Source organism: Sphaerodactylus townsendi, linkage group LG13 (assembly GCF_021028975.2).
Source record: "Sphaerodactylus townsendi isolate TG3544 linkage group LG13, MPM_Stown_v2.3, whole genome shotgun sequence".
Lineage (NCBI taxonomy): Eukaryota > Metazoa > Chordata > Lepidosauria > Squamata > Sphaerodactylidae > Sphaerodactylus > Sphaerodactylus townsendi.
Genome location: NC_059437.1, coordinates 38,067,284 through 38,085,062, shown reverse-complemented (window position 1 = coordinate 38,085,062; position 17,779 = coordinate 38,067,284). Strand labels below are relative to the sequence as shown.

At 43.4% G+C, this 17,779-nt stretch overlaps 1 protein-coding gene across 6 annotated transcripts in view; it reads right to left on the bottom strand.

Annotated features, from left to right (window-relative positions):
* Positions 1-17,779, bottom strand: part of NF2 (NF2, moesin-ezrin-radixin like (MERLIN) tumor suppressor) — a 93,978-nt gene that overhangs the window by 54,191 nt on the left and 22,008 nt on the right. For all 6 annotated transcript variants that reach the window (XM_048514042.1, XM_048514043.1, XM_048514044.1 and 3 more), the window contains exons 5-10: positions 11,954-12,022; positions 10,163-10,245; positions 7,091-7,166; positions 6,501-6,635; positions 4,730-4,804; positions 2,661-2,774 (exon numbers count right to left, since the gene is read on the bottom strand). In XM_048514042.1, the coding sequence (XP_048369999.1) occupies positions 2,661-2,774; positions 4,730-4,804; positions 6,501-6,635; positions 7,091-7,166; positions 10,163-10,245; positions 11,954-12,022 (552 nt within the window). The remainder of the gene's footprint in view (positions 1-2,660; positions 2,775-4,729; positions 4,805-6,500; positions 6,636-7,090; positions 7,167-10,162; positions 10,246-11,953; positions 12,023-17,779) is intronic.

Here is a 17,779-nt window from a genome sequence, read left to right as displayed (position 1 = left end):
CCAAGAAGTGGCAATCTATATTCTGAACAGCACCACACAGATTAGCTGTGTGGGTTTCAGTAAGTAGAAAAGGTCTACAAGTAGAAAACAATGATTCATACAATCCAATTTGCTGATATGTGCTCATTGGCTCCACGCTGCTGCCTGCAATGTGCTGTGTCTGCCGGCTGGGCTGACCTGCAGAGAATAAAGGAGGCCAGGCCCAAAATTAGCATGCAACAGAATGTCAGCATGCATTCCATCACCATCTAATTAGGACACGTGAGTGCACAGCTCTCCCTCCCAGCTCCTGCTTAACTGCAAGCAACCTCCCCAGGAAACCATGGGCTTGCTCATACTGAAGTCCAGGCACAGATCTTGGGACCCACATACATTTAAAGACAAAGAGTGTGCACACACGTATATTCTAGGCAAACACTTTCTCCATCTGCATTCTTGGAAGATAAAAGTCAAGAAAAGAAAGAAGAGATGTTCCCTCATTAGTAAGGAGCTACAACATAGAAACCTCTCCAAGAACGTTTTGTAAGCAAAGACGATGTACCAGAAACCAAAAAGGATTTTCATGGGTCAGACCTTTGGTTTCATTTACATGTTAGGCATCTCTTTGCTTATGCAGTTGTTAGCTGAACAATGAGACAGCAAAATGAAACTTGTGGTACACATCTGAGACACAACTCTGTTTCAAATGTGAAACCCATCTTAAATACAAATGTGAATCACTCCCTGGTCTGAACCCCCCACCCCCACCCCACCCCGGCAATACAATACTATCAACCACACCTTTGCATAGCAAGTTTCACCCAAACACTTACTGATTGGTTCCCCACCCAGAGACATGACAATTTATACCCCACTAAAACATTCCCTTCTCATAAGACACAGTGTGTAACAGACTTCCCTCTGTGATACACCTCTGAAGATGCCAGCCACAGATGCAGGCGAAAAGTTAGGAACAAGATCCACCAGACCATGGCCACACAGCCCAGAAAACCCACCACAACCATCTTAAAACCTTTGCTCCTGTTTAAAGAGGCTTAGAAAAATACAAACCATAATGGAGCAAAGTGTCTTTTTTGAGCACTGAGATAGCACAATAATGCTTGGCTTGTGGATTCGTGACACAGTTCTTTGTTTGATGTTTAAGTATCCACTTGACATCTGCACCCATTTTCTTTTTCAGTATGGTGACGGAAAACGCAAAACAGATAGTAATGAGTATCTGAAGTGAGGCACCAGGGACACTGTCATTTGTTGCTGGTAAATATAAATATGTTACAGTAAGTATATTACGTTCAATGTGTCAAGTACAAAACCAGTTTAGTAGAACAATGATCACCGATGCTGTAATTGTGATAGTGGAGGAGGAAGAAACATGTGCAACGTTCCAATTCTGAAAAGAATCAAAATCTAAATAGATGCTGGTTGATGCCAAGACAAAGCCAAATATCAATTCTATTGTGAGGTGAGTCAATGAATAGCACTGAGGTCCATCTGTAATTAATCCATCATGCTATGAACAGCAGTCCTGAATAATTCACAAGGATGTTAGAGGAAACATTCAAAATTTGGTCAGCATTGACTTTTACACATGAATACCAACAAACCCAAATGGATTTTGTTTATATCTGAGAAACTGCTACATCTAATAGTAAACTGGCCGATCCCAGTGTGGTTAAAGAAAGTCACACAAAAGGCAGCCCAGAAACAAGACAGACGTTCTTACATAGCCAAGAGACTTTCAAGTATGTAGGAAAATATAACTTTGTCTATTAACGGGGGAAACCCAAATCCGGTCTGATGAGGGATGATAATATTTCAGAAGATGCAAAACACTGAAAGCCAATTAAAGTGTAGGGGGAGGATTGGCCTGCTTAAACCCCTCAGATTGTTCAGGATCCTGGAGGGGTAGTTTTTGAAAGGGAGGGTGTAATTTCCATGTTCCTCCCCTACACGCAAACTAAAATTCTTCATGAACCCCCAACTGGGACAGGACCGCATGTAAGTGAATGCTAAAAGTCCCATTTAGGCAACTGGCAGCGTTTATCTGCACTGCCGAGCTTTTGAACTCTCAGAAATTTAACTGAGGTGGTCTGTATAAACATTACCCAAAACTTCAGACATTCATTGTAACATACAGTTGGCAGCAGATCCCTTCTGGGATCTTCTCTGACCCAGGGGCAACATCTTAAATGGATGGTGTAGAAAATGTTGACAGAGAGAATTTTTTTCTCTCTTTCTCACAATACTAAAACCAGGGGGCATACACTGAAAATGCTGGGGGGCGGGGGCGGGGGGGGGAGAATTAGGATTAATAAAAGGAAACATTTCTCCATGCAACGTGTGATTGGTGTTTAGAATATACTGCCACAGGAGGTGGTGATGGCCACTAACCTGGATAGCATTAAAAGGGGCTTGGACAGATTTATGGAGGAGAAGTCGATCTATGGCTACCAATCTTGCAAATACCTTAGCAGACCAGGTGCTCAGGAGCAGCAGCAGCAGCAGGCCATTGCTTTCACATCCTGTTCCCAAAGGCACCTGATGAGCTCCCAAAGGCACCTGGTGGGCCACTGCAAGTAGCAGAGTGCTGGACTAGGTGGACTCTGGTCTGATCCAGCAGGCTCTTTTTTATGTTCTTAGGATGCCAAAAGCTCTCTCACCTGTTTCCTGGCCTTCTCCTCCCTGGCTTGTGCTTTCATCTGCTGGACCTCAAGGGAGTCAGCTTTCCGCCTCCTCATGAACAAGTCGTGGTTCCCGATGCACAGCTGAAGGATCTGTTCCACCCAACCACAGGAAAAGGGGATAAAGTGGAATTTCCCGTTAACACTGCATAGCTTCTCAACAGCACCTTTGTTCCACATGCATCACAGAACTGCATGGAGACTCTCCACAGGAAGCATTTCCATGCGGTGCTCACCAGAACACCCAGCCAAGGCATGGAGACCCTCCGCACAATGAGGGTAATCCATGTGGGTTACTAAACTGCCGTATGGAACAGCTGATGTAGAGCTGGTTTCAGGCTGCATTTGCGTGGCAACTGTAACGTGCACACCAGTTTTACATTCCCATTGAAACTACATAATGGCTTATTCCTGCTGTTCTCATAGTTGTTTGCACTTGCTCAGGTGTATTTTCATCTGGACTTTAAAAAAAACCCACCCAAAACAGCTGGGGCAAGGAGCTGCTTCGTCCTTCCATCTCTGGCCATTCACCCCACAAAGAACAGCACACACACAGATGCAGCTGGTTTCATCTCACAGGAGACAATGTGGTGGCATCTTTTATCATTTCCCTAGCACAGTTGTGAAGGATGAAAACTGTGATGCTGGCCAGAAACAGTCAAAAAACCCAGCTCTTCACTAGTCTTTTGTTGAAGACTGCGCCAACCACAGCTGCATTTGGCAAAAAAAAAAAAGATAATGAAGAAGGGAGAGAGCATCACTGAAGATTAGTTCGGGCTTTATTCTGGTGCCTTCAGAGAATTCTAGGCCCTAATTCTAGGCAGGGTTTTCCAGAGATGAAAACTTCAAAAGGTCCCTCGGTGTCTGCTAAATGTGGATTCTAAGGAAGTGGTAGATCACTCCCTCCCCCCCTCCCCAAAAAAACTCCAGTACAGAGCTGAGGGTCCCCAATTGGATTCTCTAATGTGATATATAAAATTATACCATATGATAGAGTATCCATTCCATTTCTTTCCCAGGTGATCTTTTACAGATTTAGTTCCCCTGGCATTAATGGGCACTAGGAGTACTTATGGCTTTGGTGGAGCACTGCTCTACAATTAACCATTCTTTAGAAGTTTAGACGATGGCCTTTAGGATTCCAGGTAGGTGCAACAGCAGGCAAGTTAGTGTTTTCTGATCAGAAAATGTAAAGTATTAATGGGACAGCACAAAAAAAACTCAAGATAATAAAACCCATTAGACCAGAGCTGTGACTATTAGGCTTTAAGCAAATACAGTCGGATTTCAAAAAGATAAAAATAGAGGCCCTGGAGGAGCAAGCTGTTCCCTCAGTGCTCCAAGAGACCAATTTCTGAGTGGGACCTGCCAGCCAGCCAGCCAAACAAAGCCACTCTGCTGCTTCAGCCGTGCCTCATTCCCTGTCAAGCAGGCCCTTCGTGCATCCAGAGAACTGCTGTCTTGTCCATCTTCAAATCCCACAGGGAAATATCCCTTTCACAGGAGGCATGGATCCGTGGTTGAGGGGTGGGTTTCAGATAAGGCTAACAGCTAGTGTTTTTATTGTCAATTTTCTGTATGGCGTCAGTGCCTATTAGAATAATTGTTTGTGCAGCACTAAGTGTGTCCCACTCTAGGGCACTTTAGGAAACAAATACCAAAGGATAGGTACCCAGTCCACAGGAACATGAAGTTTACATTTTGGAAAAGAGGGGAAAGGCAACATGTAGAACAGAGGAGAGAAGTGGGGATAAAACCCAGTCACGGGTGGGAGAGGAAGGAAGGAAGGAATGTTGCAGCCAAGGATGGCAAAGGATAAATATGAGCCAATGCAACTACATGTGTGTAGAGCACAAACAAGAGGGATAGTGGAATTCTGTGAACACAGCTTCCAGCACTTGTTCCTTCTAAAAGGAAACAATGTTGGAACAGGATTGTGGCACAGGGAAGGGAGGGGTTAATCCTCTCCCCCCATCATATTTCTGATCTGGAATGGTCCCAAGGAGTTGCTATTTGTGGCTGCTACGGCTGGCTTTGCATGCACTTACCAGTTTATTCACACGCAGCTTGGAGGAGTTAAATTTGAACACGTCAATTTTTTTATCCAATGGCTTGATTGTGAACTGTAAGAGAGGCAAAATTTGTCAAACTCGTACACTGAAAAAGAGAAGGGTGGGTAAAAAGAAGTATAAGGGAGAAGGTAGCACGGGGGTTAAACTATGTTGGCAGATAGAGGAACGGGCTGGAGGTTCGTTTTCTCGCCAGATGCCAAAGAGTCAATCAAGAGACAACTGCTCCCCAGGGTGGGAATGCTCAGCATCTTGTGTACTTCAAATACTGTCACAGCTCACAAACTAGCTCTCACATTAAAGCTGACCTGTGGGACCAGTAAGCACAAGGGGAAGATCATTAAAGGAGGGCAAGAGCAAATGCCTGGAAGAAAAATAGCAGCCACTGCAGTTGAAGCAGTTCTGTCAAGTCCCAATCGGTACCTTCGTAGCTTCCTTGTCCCCTCCCCAAGAGACAGTTACAGACAGTGACTTTTTGCCCAAAGACATCACTGAGTAAAAGCTTTATACATCAGTGACAGAGGACAGGGCCGGCACAGTTGGTTTTTAACAAAGAAAACTGGGTTTTGGCTTCTCAGGTGAGCCAGAAGCCACAGAGTGAGGAGGGAGACTTGGGGCCTTGGATTCAGCTCTTGCAAAGATTCCTGTCCTTGCTGCTGGCAATAGGGCATGAGGGGGCTATCCCAATCCCAGGCAAAGGGCTGATCATTGCCAGAGCAGATTAAGCATTGCTGATGTCTTGGAATAGCTCTCCTGTGCCACTATTAAGCCTGCTTACTATCATGTCAGATCTTTCTGGTGGCCGTATTATTATGAGCATTATTGACAGGATAAAAGATGACAGATCCTTCCCTCAAGGGGCAGGTCTATTACAGTCTATTATGTTCAAAGCCTAGCAGATGAGGTTTCAGACCTTCAATTCCTGGAGGAATGCAGTCAGGAAGCTTACACTGCACGCAGACAGCAAAAAGGTCTCCAAAGGATTTGTTTTAAAAGTGATGTAAGATTATTTCTCAGAGATGATTCTTTTAAAGGGGACCATCATGAGCTAATTGCTTAGGGCTTGAGCAACAAAACTAATCTACATGGAGCATTTTAAGCTTTTTGCCCTTGCTAAATAATGTTTAAAGATTACCAATCCTTCTCCCCATTCCCACTTTCTCAAAATGAAACAAAAAAAAAATCCCATTGCTAATTTCTTCTATGTAGGTGTTTATCTGAAACTGACCAGCCCTAAAGAAAGGAAACTGAAGTCAGTGCTGTATAAAATTTCCATTCCTATTAAAACTGTGCTTGTGCCTCTGATTTTAAAAGCTGCAGAGCCCAGGAACTTCATAAATTCTCTGCAGTGCTGCTAGATGGATAAGATCCAAAGGCTCTGCTCCTTACACAACAGCAGTTAGAAGGCAGAACACAACCAAAGTGGAACAGGAACCTGAAAATGCTGAGCTATAAGCCTCTCTTGGGCTGAGTGCACCAGAAGAAGTTTCATTTTTAAAATGACAAACCAAAAGGCTCTGTTAAAATACATACATATACAAGCACTGTGTTGAACAATAAAAGGCTGAGTGCGCCTGTTGTCTTATATGTCTTAAGTTCAGAGTTCTTCTCTAAGTATCCAAAGGAGCTTTGACAAGACTGAGTTTAGTCAAGAAAGAGACGAAAGATACCTGAATCCGCTGTTGCTTAATTCACTGGTGTTTACGCAGACAGGGAGGGGGATAGGGAGGGGAAGTGAAATATGCCCTACCTCCTTATCACTGTAAGAGACATTCCGAATCTCATTCCATGGAAAGGAGATTTTGGGGGTCAACTTGTTTTCCAGGTCGTATATGTGGAGACCCAAGGCATCAACTCCCAGCAGTAACTCAGTCCCTTTCTTATTCTAAAAAGAAAAGGAAAAAGAGAAAATATGCAAGATTTCCATTTGTGTACTTCATTTGTGTTCTAACCTACTGTAAACCACATCAAAGGGAGGGAAGGCACTTCTACAGCAAGGAACCCAGCCAGGATGTGTGATTACTCATTCATAGTAGATCTGATAGATAGACATAAACCCTATAACTCTGTCCAACCCTGTTCCTTCAGGCTTTCCAAGGCAGAGTGAGCCGCAGTGGCAGTGACTCATTTATCCTCTTGAGGCAAACCTCAATGGCCCTTCCTGGTTGCAGGTGAAGCTGGAACAGGAAGTGTGCCAGCACAACAAACATTCTGCACAAAACTCTCCCTCTGCGACACAGCAGCTTCTGACAACAATCTGCAAAGCTGAAGACCTGTTCAACTGCCTCAATTTTCTCTCTGGACATGCTTCAAGAGCACCTTGCAAACCCAGGATCTTACCCTAATGGCAAAGTAATTCACACCATACATCTCTAGATCCTGAGCAATCTTCAAATATTCCATTTCAGCTTCGTCCCTGCAACACAGACAAGGGCAAAAAGATTACATTTGTCAGAAGTTCAGCAAAGTTGAAAAGGTTGTGATCTGTGCACAAGGGAGCCAGATGGATTCTTGGCTTCACCAGCACATCGTGTACTAGAGCCAGGGCTGTCTCTGTTTCAGGGCATCAGGTTCTTGTTTACAAGCAAGATCAATAACCATCTACGACAAATCCCAGCCTGCAAGTCTACTGCATGTAAATGCCTATTCAAATGAATACATAGCAAGGCAGAGGTGACAAAAATGATCACCTTTCCCTATCAAGAATGTGGATATGAGGACAAAGGAATATTTTATTCCCGCTGTTAGATGCCTACTTATTTATTTAGATATTTATACCCCACTTTCCTCAACAATGGGGACCCAAAACAGCTTACAACACTGTTCGCCATTCCTCCATTTTATCCTCAAAGGAACCACCCTGTGAGGTAGGTTGGGATGAAAAAAATCTAGCCCAAGGTTGTCCAACAAGCACAGTGTGGATTTGAACCTGAGTCTCCAAGATCTTAGTCTGAAACTCAAACCACTACATATATGGGGCAAGTGTTGTGTAGTGGTTAGAGCACAGGTGTCAAACTCACAGCCCTCCAGATGTTATGGACTACAGTTGCCATCATTCCCCACCAGCATGATGCTTCTGAGTAAACGCTCCTAGGGTCATGATTCACCCGTTGGAAGAGTTGCATGGTTGCTTCAAAGCAAAGCCACCGACTACCACCAAGCTTACTCCCATGTAACGCACACCTTGGAGCCAACCATTTTTCTAAACGAAAACCTCAGTATTCAGGTTAAATTGTCGTGTTGGCACTTTACAATAAATAAGTGGGTTTTGGGTTGCAATTTGGGCACTCGGTCTCAAAAAGGTTCGCCACCACTGGGTTAGAGTGTCAGGCTAGGATTTTGGAGGCCCAGCCTCAAATCTCCACTCTGCCATGGAATTTCATTGGATGACCTTGGGCCAGTAACATATTCTTGGCCTGACCTCCCTCACAGGGTTGTTGGGAAGATACAATGGAGAAAAGGAGAATCAAATAAACTGCTTTAAGTCTCTATTAGGGTATAAATTAAGTAAATGGTAAATAGCTGTGCCACACATTGACTCTCCTCCAGTCAAGGAATGGGGACTTAGGTGAAATGAGGGGGATTAGGGACAGACTAGCTATTTTCTATGACAGCCTCCAATAGAAGAAATTACTCATCCAACCCTGGGATTTACAGCAAGGAACCCAGCCGGGATGTGTGATTACACAGATCATACATCCTCCCCCCCCCAATCAATTCTAAGCTTTGCTACTCTTTACTGTTTGTTATTCTATAATTACCAATGAGTAAATTATGGCTTTCTGGCTGCATATCAGCAATGCAACTTCTCAGAATGCCAAGAAAGACTGTTTTCAAGCTTCTAGTACTCAACGGTATCATCACTAAAACCCTAGCTTAAATACCAAACACAACGGCAAACAGGTCATCCATTTAAACTTGCTGCATGAATCTAAGAATTTTGATCATTGTCTTTTTTGCTTAGCCAACTGCAGGATTCTTCTACAGAGACTCTGCAACAGTCTGGCAACAATAATCCTGTGCCGCATAAACAGGCACAAAAACTGCTGATCTGAGGCTTAGACAGCATTGCCGAGGAAGCCCCGTGTGTCCACCTGACACCTTGGGCAGAGTTCAAAAGATGGAAGACTTGCTCTTCTCATATATTTCAGAGAGGCCAGGCTTGATTAAAAACCCTATAAAAGCAGAGAGATTCATGTGGCTATTTTTCTGCTCTGTCCGACAGCGGATGCTCCTTGTTTTCCTACCACTTTTAAGAGAACAAACCACCAATAAAGAATTTCAGCAATTTCTCACCCCAAGATCACATTTATCTGTAAAAACAATTGTATGAATGAGCTCCATAGAAGGAGGAGGAGGAGAAGGAGGAGGAGAAGGAGAAGGAGGAGGAGGAGTTTGGATTTATATATCCAAATGGGCTTACAATCTCCTTGCCCTTCCCCCCTCACAACAAACACCCTGTAAGGTGGGTGGGGCTGAGAGAGCTCTGAAAAGCTGTGACTAGCCCAAGGTCACCCAGCTGGCGTGTGTGGAAGGGCACGGGCTAATCTGAATTCCCCAGATAAGCCTCCACAGCTCAAGCAACAGCAGTTTTGAGGAACCCAATAAGAAGAGGGCCCACCACCTCTGATAGGGACATAACTGTACTTAGTAAATAAACTTTCAAATACACGCACATACTTCCTCCTGAAAGGGTGACAATTATATGGGAAAGACCCATATAATCATCCCCACCACACATATAACTGCAGTAGTCACACACATTCTCATGTGGAACTGGTGAGAAGCCCCATCAACGAGATTGTTAGAACCATTGGAGGCCGGTGGCATATTTTCAGGGTCATTTCCCCTGATTATCATGTGCCCTGACCATCTCCTTTACATGCTGGACCACCAAGAGCTACATTCTGCCTGAAGCTATTTCACATTGTTCTAACCTACTGCAAGCCACATCAAGGGGCAGGAAGGCAGCAGAGCAGAGATTGAACTTATCAGATCTTATCAGATCTATGCCAGGTTGGTAATTGGAAGGAAAACAACCAAAGAAGATTGTGCAGAGAAAGGCAACGCAAACCACCTCTGCCTCTCACACTTTGATAGCCCCTTGCTGGGGTTGCCGTAAGTCAGCTGTGACTTGGTGACACTTCACACACACGCACACGCACACACACGCCACCTCAGAAATAATTACAGCCAGTATGATATAGTGGCTCGAGTTCTAGGGAAAAAAATAGGGAACCTTTTTGAGTCAGTTTTCTTATACATATATAATAAACATATGGTTTATAAAACACACACACACACACTGCAGCAACATGGAATTGTGCCCGTGGGTCATAGAAAGGTACTTCAAGCTACTTTACTGAGAAGCATTAATTACCTCCCGCAAGGCTGTGCTTCTTGGAAACTTACCTGGCTCTGCCTCGATGTTGACCGTACCAAGCTGTTATTCGTTCCTCCCACATTTCTGGGGTCATCTGGTACAGGTTTATAACCTGGAAATGGGACATAACGGAAGCCTCAACAAGACCTTTACTCACGGTTTTGCCTCAGCAAGACCTTTACTCATTTCCACCTAAAGATTAAAGTGCAGTATGTGGGTGTGTGATGGAAGAGGAAACAGTATGCTTCCACTGTAGAAAAATAGTTCTGAATGAATACGAGAATTAACATTAATTTTTAAGGGCCACCTTTGCCAATATTATTCTGTGCATTATTAAACATGGTGCTTTTATACAAGCATGTATAGTGCATTGAATGACGAATGAGTGAAGGGGTTGTCCTTCCTCCCAGCACTCAAAGGGAAATCCAGAATGTGGCCCCACAGGGCAAGGGGCAGTCGCGTCCCTCTCCTCTCCTCTGCCTTCCTTACCTTCGGGACTGGCGCTGAAGAAAACCCAGACACTCCTTCCACTAGGTGCTAAGTGCACCGGCAGCGCTGAGAGGTTTCCACAGAACGCTACCCTCCGCAGCGTCAAGTCACACGAGCCGGGGCCCTTATAGGAATCCATTTGGGAAGAATCCCCTCCCTCCCCTCCAAGGCATCGATCCCATCTAACCCCACCCCCCAACTCAAAGTGGTTTTCTGTATAAAAACTTTTAGCTTTTATTTTGCATTCAAGTGGAGGGGGGAGCAGAACCAGGAACCAAGCCAAGCATTCTACCACAAAGAAGGTCCAGGATGTGGCCTATGAACATTCAACTCTGCTTTAATCTTTTGGTGCAAAAGAGTATAGTATGGCTTAATGGACAGAGTGTGACGAGGTTTCCAACCCCATCAAATGCAGGAGACGAACAGCCCAATCCAATGTATGTTTTCTCAGAAGGAAATCCCACTGTTTTCATTGCGCTTATTGTTAAGTAAGCACATAAAGGACTGCAGCCCAAGTAGCCCTCCAGAAGCTGAAAAATCTTTCAGGCACAGTTGCACATTTTCCAAAAGCAGATATCAAAAGTGGTAGGGCACTTCTGTGGACACTGGCACGCAACATTTTTACACACTTTTCTCAACAAAGATATTTATTAATTGCTTCAGGAAAAGAAAGGTTGCTATTGTAATCAAATTACAGATAGTTGCGTTTTGTTCAGACAGACAAGGACTTGCATTTTTAAAGTTCTTCATAACCGACTGAAATATGCCACAAGGGTAAATGATGTAAGCATGTGTGATGTATTGATGTATTTCTCACACTGGGCAAGCCACCAAACCCTCATGAAGAGGCACAACAATGACAAAAGCAGCTGAATTGGGACTCATGCAAAAATGCAATGGAAAGACAGAAGACATAGACGGGGATCAGAGCAGAGCCCCAAACAAAGTAATTAGATTGATAAGGCCCATCTGGACAGCACATCCAGGAGAGAAGCAATTCAGATTTTATGATTTTAACAAGGTTGCCAACTCTCAGCTGGGACATTTCTGGATATGGGCGGGGGGGGGGGTAGCTTGGGGGGGCTGAGTTTTGGGGAGGGGAAGGAACTCAGCAGGTTATACCTCTACCCTCCAAAGCAGCCATTGTCTCCAGGGGAGAAAACGATCCAGACCTCTGTCATCGGGAGATCAGTTGTAATTCTGGGAGATCTCCAGGTCTCACCTGGGAACTGGCAACCTCGTTACTTAAGTCATCCTTCAGGCAACTCTGACCAAGAGGTTCTGGGAACATAATCTGCTAATGCGTTCAACTGAACGAACTAGATTCTTACCCGCTTGGGAAGCAGCTCCTCCTGGGCCAGGAAGCCCCGCTTGTGAACACTGGGGTCATAATCTCCATACTGCAAAGACAGAGAAATATTTTAGGGCTGGGACAAGTGTAACCATACACCAGACCAGTTCACAAAGCACGGACAGGACCTTCCTACAGAGGTCCAGTAAGTTTCTAGAGGATAAATACTGGGAGAGAGGGATTCTTCCTTTGCTTAGACAACAGAACAGTGCCCACTCTCCTACTGAACCTCAGGTTCCAGATTCCAACTGAAAGGCCCATGTGCTGGAGACCATTAGGACAATTACCCACCATCCTGGCTTGCCACCGAGTTGGTTAAACCATTAGGGTACTTCATGCCACATAAATACTTGCCTGTTAAGTATTAAGAACTGTTAAGAACTGACCTCCAAGCAGTACCTCATTTTATATAGCTGGAAACTATTTCAGTCTTGCTTATCAGGACCCTCGTTAATGCATTTGACCATCAACTTTTCTTGTAAGTAAGATTTAGATGGGCAGTCAAAGATCCTCCAGACAGCAATTTGTCCTGCTGCCAAAAGCTCTTTTACCTAAATTGGCCCACTAAATACCACCGTTATCAGACAAGTGCACCAAATCATTATTCATGATAGTGCATATGATCCATCACTTTGTGTCAATACTCTTCAAATAACGAGAACCCCAACGAAACAATCACTTTGGAAATTAAGGATTCAGACTGGCTGCTCTTGTAACATGTGCCGAAAAGACACAGTACAAAGGGGCACCAGGCAGCCACTTCGGAGCAGGTGACACCAGAGTGTGTGATCTACAAGCAATAGATGCAGGGAATGTTTTTTATTTGGTTTGCGACATGCTGACATTGCCCGGTGAGAAAGCCAGGACACAATTCCCTTTCATTATTAACCCCAGCCTGCCCAACATTCTCCATCTCCATGTCCTCGGTGAGGACTCCGCTCGGATAGGGAGGAAGATTGGGACTGCTTAGCGACACAAACGATGGAACAGAGTGCACGCAGGAAATCAGAAGTCACTCAATCAGCCTCTATTTAAAGTTGGAGCAAAAATCCCAGGGTTTAAGCATCCATGACTTGCATACAAATCCGCTTGGCAACAAAGACATCCCCATGCTTCAGACGAGACAAGAGGAGCTGCTTCAGGAAGGAAGTACCAAATTTGACACCAGAACAGATGCAAGGGAAGTGCCCAATCAGCATCTGACTCAACAGTTTGATTCATGTAAAAATGTGGCAAGAGCTGATCCAAGAAGGACCAGGAAGGCACCTAGCTGCTCCTGCAGGTTTCAGGAACAGCTACTTTTGGTGGATGGAGCAGTCGTTGAACATACCTGGATGGGCAAAGGATGGTCCAAAATGGCTTCATTTCAAACCCCCCCCCCCCAATAAAATCTTGGCTTTCTATAATCAAAAGATCCAAGTTCAAATAAAGGTTGTGAGTGGGGTGATACATTTTAAATAGGCCAATCAGTGCCACAAAAGCTTAAATTTCACATTTACTAGTAGTGTAACAGAATCTGTGCATCCAATGGCCATCATGAGAACCTGAGAGGCCTGGCAACCAGTAAACTCAACCATCTTTCTGGGAACAGGATGCCAAAGTGCCTTTTTTGGGCCCACAAAGAGGCCAACAGAAGTGATCACAAGTGACCCAGCCAGGGTTGATTGTTACTAATGGGACAAAAACTACCTGGTGTTCTACCTAGTCTCTATGGTGTTCTTTCAGATCTCTCACACTGGGGTTTCTGGCAGGATGAACCAGCCCTGAGAAGCAGAGTAGACTCTGGACTCGTGAAGAGACTTCTGTTGCACAGAACACAGAGACCTACTGGCCCAGCACTCTCCACCCTCTACCAAATTTGCTTAAGTATATAGCAATGAAAGATCATTTCTCCCCTCCTTTTCAATCTTAGGATGAAACTACTTTTCTTTTAGCAATAAAACATGACTTACAAGTTAATGCACACAGAAGAGGAGGAATTTGGATTTATACCCTGCTTTTCTCTACCTTTAAGGAGTCTCAAAGCAGCTTACGAACTCCTCCCCTTCCTCACCCCACAACAGACATCTTGGGGCTGAGAGAGTTCCGAGAGAACCGAGACAAGCCCCAGGTCACTCAGCAGACCTCATGTGGAGGAGCAGGGAAACAAATCCAGTTCACCAGATAAGAGCCTGGCAGTCGTCAGCTCATGTGGACCTGGAGTGGGGAAAACTCAACCCTGGTTCCTCCCTCGGATTAGAGTCCACTCACTTTTCTGAACCTACTGTTACATTCCACGCTTAACTCTGGTAGCATCTGGTAGAGGGCTTTGAACTTGTTAATTATTGCAGCTGTGTCATCCTTAGAAAGACAGTGCATACATGGCACATTCTGTTCTTCATGTTTCTAAATTTAGCAAAAAAAAAAAAAAACCACAGCTGTTCCTTCTAGGCATCAATGGTAGTTTCATTTAATTATTAGGTACCTAAGAGAAATTACAACCTTCCATCAAGAACTTCAAAAAAAGCACATTCTCAAGGTTTTACTATAAATGAATATGAATTTCATTGACCGTTGAAAAGCCAAACCATTTTTTTAAAATCTTAAATCAGTTGTCTCCCTTACTTATGAGTCGGTGATTTACTGAGAATATGCCTAGATGAAAAATTAAATCATTTCCCCCTTAAAAATATCAATAATGGCATAAATATTTCAAGAAACGATGGTTCAAATAATCTGACAAAAGAAAAACACACACAAAGCTTTTCAATTAAATTAGATCTTTGTAAGTGTGAGGAAAATGTTTCTTCTTCTGGAACGAACACTGATTCATGTTTCTGTTTATACTTGTAGATTGTTTCTCTATCAACCAGACATCTGGTTTTCAATGTACCACATAAATTTTGTCTGCATTTATATTCGAGGTACCAAAGTGTTATTAGTTTTGGAGACAACAAATAAAGGGAAAGAAGCATGGACAGGAATCAGGGCAGTACAAAATCCAAGAGGCTAGGATGTGCACAATCACTTACAGTGACTCAATTTTCAGAAAAAATCTTTTTCAGTACTTGTTACTGTGGGAAAGGGCCTTTATTGTTATTGGGTTTTTTAAATATTTGTGGCTAAAAACAAATCACCAAAAATGGTGGCAAAGAATTTGCAAAATACAGAGTACGCTGCTCAAAAACAATTGCATCTAAAATGCCTGTCTGACTTATCTCTTTGGACCTCACACACAACTGAACTAGATTAAAATTCACACCTGCCAGCTTGTCGTTATCCTTTGCTTCCCACTCCCTTTAGAATATTGGCTCCTTGGGACAGAGACTTGTTTCTCATTTTGTTTATTCTGTACCTAGCCAAATACCCCAATGGAACTATGCTATTTTTATTGCCATTACTAAAGATGGCCTTTTACTCTGCTAAAGATTAGATGACTGCAGGCACTGAACAGAATTCTAAGTCCTGGGACAAATTAATTCCAGGTAAAGCTAGCACATCACTCCACTGAGCAGTTAAATGGTTGGCTATTATTTGATCATAATCAAAAGTTTTAAAATATATCCTTTATTCCAGACGCTATCACATATTTCCTGAAGCCAAGAATGCTGTTGCAGAGGTCACAACACTTTTCTTATTTCATTATGATATCATTTGTTAGCAAGAACAGGAATAAGAGCTTGCTAGATGGGCAGCTAACCTAGTAACAGAGCAGAGCTGCTCCTATTGGTCATCTGTTTTAGAAGGAGGCATTTCTAGGCAGGAAGATTTAGAATGGATGCCTTTCGAAACAGATATTTGCTTAATAGCTGCTGCTGCTGCTTAGCTTCTGTTGCAGTTTCATTCAATTTTTGTAACGTAATATTCCAGGATAAAAACCAGACACAAGTTCAGTTAATTGCTTGCATTTATTAAAACATCACCTATCTAAGTTATAGCTCTCTGCAAACATTTTAAAGTTAATTTCACTGTTTTACAGGTCTGGCGATGATCAAAACTTATGTCTCGTGACTGAAACCCAGGGATTGGAAGTCTCATATCAAGCCTGCCTTGCCCAGTACAGAAAGAAAGCTGTCACTCAAAACTGCTGTAAGGTTACTTTTCAAAATGAGACTATAGTTCTTCCTACACTACCCTACTGGGCCTAAATCCAGTAGTTACCACGACACTGCCTCATACTTTATTCAAGATATCCTCAAGTGATTCTGTGATATTTCACAGATATCCTCAAGTAGTTTGGTCCGTTAATTTAAATGTGTTCATATTGATTGCTACATACGGCAACACATCTTCTCATTATTTGTATTTATTCCAGAACATATTATTTTTTTCCCCATAACATCTAACAAGCCACCAACAACCGGAGAAGAAACCCATTTCCCTGTCCTATAAATTCTTAAATATAACTCAAGAAATTCTGGTAGGTCCAGATTACAGAGGCTTGCTTACATCGTCCAAGATTCAAAAATGGATATTCCTTCATTAATTACCTTGAGATCTGACTGCTGTTATTTTGTATTGTCGACGCCAGCCACAGATGCAGGCGATACGCCAGGAAAAAATACTACTGGAACACAGCCATACAACCCGGAAAACCCACAACAACCATTGTGATTTTGTATTTTACTTAAATAATTTTTTTTATTACTTGTAGTGGTTAAGAGTAGGTGGATTCAAAACTGGAGAGCTGGGTTTGATTCCCCACTCCTCCACCTGAGTGGCAGAGGCTTATCTGGTGAACCAGATGCATTTCTGCACTCCGACATTCCTGCTGCGTGATCTTGGGCTACTCACAGTTCTTCAGAACTCTCTCAACCCCACCTACTTCAATAGGTGTCTGTTGTGGAAAGAGGAGGGGAAAGGGGCATGTAAGCCACCTTGAGTCTCCTTACAGAAGAGAAAGGTGGGGTATAAATCCAAACTCCTCTTCTCTTCTTTTGGCTTGCTAGCTAGTCATTATTTATATCCTATGGAACCTTCCAGGTAGTTTCTCTCCCTTGCATAGGATTTTTGTGGAAATCACCAAGATGAGAACAGAATCTTTGTGTTAATCACAAGAGGTACCGTGTTTCCCTGAAAATAAGACAGGGTCTTATATTAATTGTTGCACCAAAAGATGTATTAGGGCTTATTTTCGGGGTAGGGATTATTTTAGGGGGAATATGGTACCTTCACAATTAATTAAGGCGGGCTCTCAGCAGCCCTGTTGCTTCCCCATCACGTGTGATACAAGCTGCATCCTCATTGGCAGCGAGAACCCGGCTGGATCACACCATCCTGATCTACAACTACCAGCAGGGCTTATTTTTGGAGTAGGGCTTATATTTCAAACATCCTCCAAAAATCCTGAAAAATCACGATAGGGCTTATTTTCGGGATAGGGCTTATTTTCGGGGAAACATGGTAGGGGTGCCTGCCACTAGCAAGCAGGTGAATAAATTTAATGAACCCTGAAAATGACCCCTATGTACAGTTTCCTGACGAACCATGAAACAATATTTCCAAGTATGTGGCCAGTCAATAATGGGCAAGAGCTTAGGAGCAAGAAAAACATGTTATGCAACACTGTGGCAGCAGTGTCTGAGCTCAACAGGTAAGGGGTGGGCAGTCTACTATGCAGAGCTGTGCTTTTTTGCTATTTAAAGTTATCCTACATACCTGCTGCTTGAGAACATAACGCATAAGCAGCAAAATCACAAGATAAATGCTCTCCTTACACTCTAATAGCAAGACGGCCAGTGGGCGTTCAATATAATACACTTCTTTGTAAACACTTATTAAGAGATTCATCTGCCCTAGCTGGATAGCTCACTACACAAAACAACAG